The sequence below is a fragment of the Gossypium hirsutum genome, chromosome D11 (assembly GCF_007990345.1).
Source record: "Gossypium hirsutum isolate 1008001.06 chromosome D11, Gossypium_hirsutum_v2.1, whole genome shotgun sequence".
Lineage (NCBI taxonomy): Eukaryota > Viridiplantae > Streptophyta > Magnoliopsida > Malvales > Malvaceae > Gossypium > Gossypium hirsutum.
The window spans coordinates 30,398,607-30,405,888 of record NC_053447.1 but is presented as its reverse complement, the minus strand read 5'-3'; the positions used below and the strand labels follow the sequence as shown (position 1 = coordinate 30,405,888).

Sequence of the window (7,282 nt, the reverse complement as noted above, 5' to 3'; positions counted from 1 at the left end):
GTCAAAATCCATCAAACTCATACATATTGTCCCTTATTCGAGCCCTCGAGGCCAAAACTAAATGATAGAAACAAATCGGGACTAATTCAGAAACTCAGAGAATTTTTTACGAAATATTAAATTTTTTTCAAAGCTACAAGGTTCACACGGCCGTGTGGTCAGGCCGTGTGACTCACACTACCAGGAGACATGCCCGTGTCTCAGGCTGTGTGGGAATTCGAAATAGGGACACACGGCCGTGTCTCAGCCTTTGTCTATACCCATGTAACTCTCTAACTTGCGTCACACGGCCAAGCCACGCGCCCGTGTGCCATATCGAGATGGCTTCGCACGCCCGTGTACTCGTCATGTGTCTTACACGGCCAAGTCACACGCTCGTGTGTCTGGCCGTGTGGACTCAATATGTACCTTTAACAACAAGTTTACCATTCCCTGCAAGCTTACACACTAAGCAACTCAAAAACCATTTGTTTAACTAATTCAAAAAAAAATCGAACATATCCAAAACATGTCAAAACAATCATCCTAGATGTCCAACCAATGTACCCTCATAGGTACCACAATTATATCCTCAAAACATATCAATGAAACATCAATCAAATCCAATTTGTAAACATGCCAAATTCAATCTATTTTCCCTATTCCATGTTCTTTTAAACATTAACTTAATTATGTCATAATATGACCTAAAATATAAACACATATTTATATGTATATAACCATCCAATATTAACTTATAATCTTATTTACAAACAATCCACAAAATGATTAGTATTTAGACACCCTAGGTACATGCCGAGAAAGAAAAACATCACCACGTTTGAGTTCGGGACTGTTGTTGGATACTGAATCGGTGATCAAAATTAAGTACCTAACCTACACACGGAAAACAAAATCGTATGCTGAGTAAAAAATCAGTGGTATTTCTATAATCCGAATATTTAAAGATAAGAAATTACTATACAATTGAAATATAAACTAATAATAATATTTAATTATTACAACAATCATATCATATTTTATTTGTTTCACAAATATATCTCAATTCACATACTTGCTACTTTCATAGCTTTTCACAAGTTACTTCACATTTTATTTCTCATACCATGCCATTTCAATATCAATCATAAAACTTTACTATTCATTTACCCCTATTAACACGACTCAGACTCGGACTGATACACAAATCCAACTAAAACACACCAGTTTGGCATCCAGTGCCTGATCGGATAATTCGAAGTAATAATTTGACACCCATTGTCTCATTAGCTAAACCGAAGTAAATTGGCATCTAGTGCCTCGTCGAATTAGTCTGAAGTAGTAAATTGACACCCAGTGTCTCATTGACTCGAAGTGGAAGAAATCCTTGAACTCTTCCAATCCTATGGCATGCCATCTATATCCAACTCAGCCCGATACAGTTAATAGGATTTAAATTTCACATTTTAGATATATTCAATATCCAATACTGATTTTTCATATAATCACATAATTACACATATATTCATTTCATTTCAAAAATCAATCCATTCAATATATGTATACCTACCAATTAAATCCATTGAATCAATTATCAAAATATCAATTCCTTACCTCAAAACTTACCATATACATTAAATAAAAATTAGAACAATTAATAACTAGCTTCAGATTATAGATACAAACTAGAAATTCTGAGCTATTCCTCATCGACTTTACCTTTTGCCCTCTTAGTCGAGGGTTCTGCTACGACGTTAGCTACTGAATTAAAACAATTAAAAATCATCAATACAACACAATTCAATTTTATATTGAATATTTCAATTTTTTACTCAAATATTGCCTAAATTTCAATTTAGTCCCTAAACCAAGATTAACTTTTATTCTTCACTTTTAATTCTTTATTTTCATTTAATTTCCACTTTAAACTAGATTTAACTCCCTATTTTTCACATAAAATCCTAAATTTCAAATTTTACACAATTTAGTCCCTATTACACAAAATTTACTATTTGTTCTACAATTTAATCCTTTTTCATTTCTAACTTAAAAATCTATCAATTTAATTCCTAATATTAAAATTATTCAACATAGAAAACACTTAAAAACTCAATATTTTCTAAAATTTTGACATGGGTCGAGTAGTATTTAATACCGGGATTCCAAAAACATAAAATTACAAGAAAAGGGACTAAATTGACTAACTAATTGAGCTTGGAACTTTGAAACCCTAATTTTTCTTTCCTTCTTTCTTTTCTTTCTTTTTCTCCATGTTTCGTTTGGCTTTCTCTGTTTCTTTCCTTCTTTTTCTATTTCCTTTTTCTTTTTATTTATTTGTTTTATTATAATAATATAATATATTATTATATATAATAATATAATATATTTACTTAACATTTAAGTTTTAATATTATAATATATATTTTAACTTTAAAATTTTATAATATCTACACTTATGCCGCCTCAATTATGACCATTGGCATAATTGCATCTTTAGTCCTTTTAGTTTTCCTTTAATCTATAATTCACATTTCATCCTTTATGCAATTTAGTTCTTATACCTAATTACTCTTAATTCATACAAATTCACCTAACCAAAACCTAATTAACCACACAACTAACTTCGTAAATATTTAATATTTACGAGTCAAATTTACGAAAATGGAGTCTCGAAAATACACTTTTCGACACTCGTGACTATCGGGTCGTTATAATCCTCCTCCCTAAATAAATTTCGTCCTCAAAATTTACCTAAAAAGATGTGGGGGTACTGAGATCTCATAGTTTCTTTCGGTTCCCAAGTCGCTTCCTCAACAGTATGACTATGCCACAACACTCTCACTAACGGAACTCACTTATTACGCAACTCTTCCAATTCAGAAACATCTGGAACACAGATTCGGTTATGAAATCTCAAGCAACCACAATCATCAATGTTGAAAGTTTCTAATGTACCGTTCTAAACCATTTCTCTTTTCTTTGCCAACTTGTCATCTTCTAACTGTACTGACTTGATCCGATCAAACATCACCGGTTTGATTTTTAATTCAGCCAATAAGCTTCAATCGTCATTAATACTGAGCTGAGCAAACATTGCTAGCAATTCAATCGCTGATTTTCTACTCAACGCATCAGCTACGACATTAGCTTTACCAGGATGATAATCAATAACACAATCAAAATCTTTCAAAAGCTCTATCCAACGACGCTGTCTCAAATTCAACTCCTTTTGAGATAGAAGATATTTAAGACTCTTATGATTAGTATAAATATAACACTTTTCATCATACAAGTAGTGTCTCCAGATCTTTAGAGCAAAAACCACAACAGTTAGCTCCAAATTGTGTGTCAGATAATTATGTTCATGTGCTTTCAACTGACGAGACTCATAAGCAATCACTTTCCCATCTTGCATCCAAACAGAACCAAGACCACTCAAGGAAGCATCACTATGAATGACAAAATCCTTTCTCGGTTCCGGTAAAGTCAAAACTAGCACTTCAGTCAACATTTGCTTCAATTTCTCAAAACCTTTTTGACATTGATCATCTTAGATGAATTGAACATTCTTATGCAATAACTTTGTCAATGGCAAGGCTATCTTCGAAAATACATTTACAAATCTTCGATAATAACCAGCTAGTCCAAGAAAATTACGAACCTCTGACACATTCCTTAGTGTTTTCCACTAAACAATTGCCTCGATCTTTTTCGAATCAACACTAATTCCATCTGCTTAGATAACATGCCCCAAAAATATGACATCTGATAACCAAAATTCACACTTACTAAGCTTTTCATATAACTGTTTCTCCCATAACACTTGCAAAACAATTTTGAGGTGTTGTTCATGCTCGAATTCGGATTTCGAATACACCAGAATATCATCAATAAATACTACCACAAATTGATCCAAATACGGTTGGAAAATACGATTCATGAGATCCATAAATGCTTCCAGAGCATTCGTCAATCCAATAGGCATCACTAAAAATTCATAATAACCATACCGTGTACGAAATGTTGTCTTCTTTCACTTTCAACTGATAATAACCCGATCTCAAATCAATCTTTGAAAAGATAGAAGCTCTTTTTAGTTGATCAAATAAGTTATCAATACGAGGTAAAGGGTATCGATTCTTAATCTTCACCTTGTTCAATTGTCGATAATCTATACATAGTCGCATCGAACCATCTTTCTTTTTAATAAAAAGCACTAGAGCTCCCTAAGGTGATACACTAGGGCATATAAAACCACGATCCAATAAGTCTTGCAATTCTACATTTAATTCTTTCAACTCCGTAGGTGACATACGATAAGGGGCATTGACACCGGAGCTGTACCAGGAAACACTTCAATTGCAAACTTAACCTTCCGATCTGGTGGCAATCCCTGTAATTCCTCGGGAAACACATTAAGGAATTCACAAACAGTTTGAATCTTACTGCACTGACTATCAACAGAATTCGAATTAATAACATAGGCTAGAAAAACTTCACAACCTTGATAAAGAAGTTTATTAGCTCGAATTGCTGAAATGATACGAGTTAAACCACTTATTCGAATACCATTCACCTCAATCTTATCACCGTTTTCACTCCGAAAAACAAACTTCTTTTTACAGCAATACAGAATCACCCCGTGCTTCGTAAGCCAATCCATTCCCAAAATCATATCAAAATCACCAAACGGCATTATCAAAAAATTAATAGGGAAGATCATATTTTGTATCATTAACGGACCTCTTCTACACACCTAATCCACTAACACAGATTGTCTCAATGGGCTAGACACCACTATTGATACTCTATATGTCTCAAATTTTAAACTTCCCGACTCAACCAATTTAGTATTAACATATGAATGTGGAGATCCCAGATCTATCAAAGCATAAACAGGTTTTGAATGTAATAAAAATATACTTTTCACTACATCATTAGCATCACCATCCTTACGAGTCTACACAACATAAGCTCGAGCTGGCGTTCTAGCTTCCGATTGTTGAGTAACAACATCATTTCCCTTTCTAGAACCACCTCTCGAAAATGAACCACTTCGACTCGACCCGCGACCTCTAGAAGTAGGCATAGATCTCTGAGAAGTAACAGGTGTACCATTCTCATTCTTCGGACAATCTCTAACAAAATGTTCTGTAGATCCACGGCGAAAATAGCCTTAAGTTAATTTCCAACATTCACCCCGATGCTTTTTCCCACAGTGCTCACAATTCAGAATATCAGTATCCCTGGATGGACCTCGTGCACTACCCGTGGATACAGTCAGTTGTCTATCACGATTTCTATCAATTCTATTTGACTTAAAATTTGATCAACAGCTACCATTGAATTCTTTTGATCTCCTCGGTGGTGGATTTGAACTAGCAACTCCACGGCACTTTCCAACAGTACGAGTATTCTCAATCTTTTTATCAAAACCAACAACTTGCTTTACCATTCTTGCTCGTTCAACTAAATCTACAAACTCAGTGATTCTGTGTGATACCAACTGTACTCATAACTCATTGCGTAAACCACGCAGAAATCACTTGCAACTGTCAATTTCAGTCAGCACAAACTCAGCAACATACCTACTAAGTCTCGAAAACTCTCATTCATAGTCAACCACAGACATTTCACCTTGTTTCAACATCAAAAACTCTTGTTTTCTGTCTTCGATATACAATTCACCCACATATTTCTTTTGAAATTCCTTTTGGAAGAATTCCTAATTTACCTAAAATGCAGGTATATGACTTGTCACTGACTGCCACCAGGTATAAGCTTTTCCTTGCAGTAAAGAAACAACACATATTAAACTTTCAAGCAGGTTACACTCAAGTTGTTGCAAAATTCTTTTAGTGGATTCAATCCAAATTTCAGCTGCAAAAGGATCAAGTCCTTTCAACCTCAAGAATTCTATTACACCATATTTACGCAATTCTTTTATTGGAGCTCGACGAGCAGTAAGGGTAGATGACGTAACGGATGTAGTTCCCGCCACTCGCTAAAGAGCATCAGTAATAGCTCTAGGTAACTGTGAATCATCACTTTCCCAAATATTACCTCATTCAACATTAGGTTGTTGAGTACTAACTAGATTAACACTCGGTGTTACCGATTTGGTTTCATCTAACTCATTGGATACATCATCTCCAGTATAAATCTCTAGATCAATATCATCATGATAATCATCCCACATTTTTAACTATAAAACAACAACAAATATATATATCAGCATCCAAATCTTGACTCAATTCGACTCAATTATGGCATGTACCTCTAAACTCAGTTTTGAGCTCCATTTAGCCTGAGAATTGACTAAACCTCCAAAGCTCTAATATCACTAAATTGTAACACCCCTAACCCACATTCATTGCTAGAATAGGGTTTCAAAGCATTACCAATCAAACAAACATAATTTCAAAACATTTTTTATCATATAATATTCAAGTCAAAATCAATCAAACTCGTACATATTATCCCTTATTCGAGCCCTCGAGGCCTAAGCTACATTATAGAAACAAATCAGGACTAATTCAGAAACTCAGAGAATTTTTTACGAAATATTAAAAAAATTTCAAAGCTGCAAGGTTTACATGGCCGTGTGGTCAAGCCGTGTGACTCACACGGTCAGGAGGCACGCCCGTGTCTTAGGCCATATGGGTATTCGAAATAGAGATACATGGCCATGTCCAGCCTGTGTCTATACTCGTGTAACTCTCTTACTTGGGTCACATAGCCAAGCCACACACCCGTGTACCAGAATGTGTGCCCTATCAAAATGGCTTCGCACGCCCGTGTGTCTAGCCAGGTGGACTCAATATGTACCTTTAACAACAAGTTTACCATTCCCTGCAAGCTTACACACTAAGCAACTCAAAAACCATTCGTTTAACCAATTCAAAACACAATCAAACATATCCAAAACATGTCAAAACAATCATCCTAGATGTCTAACCAATGTACTCTCATTGGTACCACAATTATATCCTCAAAACATATCAATGAAACATCAATCAAATCCAATTTTTAAATATGCCAAATTCAATCTATTTTACCTATTCTATGTTCATTTAAACATTAATTTAATTATGCCATAATATGACCTCAAACATAAACATATATTTATATGTATATAACCATCCAATATTAAATTTTAATCTTATTTACAAACAATCCACAAAATGATTAATATTTAGACACCCTAAGTACATGCCGACAAAAAGAAAAACATCACCATGTTTGAGTTCGAGACTGTTGTTGGATGTTGAATCAGCGATCAAAATTAAGTACCTAACCTGCG

At 34.4% G+C, this 7,282-nt stretch overlaps 1 protein-coding gene across 1 annotated transcript; it reads right to left on the bottom strand.

Annotated features, from left to right (window-relative positions):
* Positions 1-3,040: 3,040 nt before the first annotated feature.
* Positions 3,041-4,675, bottom strand: LOC107911134 (uncharacterized). Its single transcript, XM_016839019.1, has 3 exons — positions 4,324-4,675; positions 3,302-3,510; positions 3,041-3,205 (listed from the first exon to the last, which is right to left on the bottom strand). Exons 1-3 carry the CDS (start codon positions 4,673-4,675, stop codon positions 3,041-3,043), a joined length of 726 nt encoding a protein of 241 aa, XP_016694508.1.
* Positions 4,676-7,282: the final 2,607 nt, after the last annotated feature.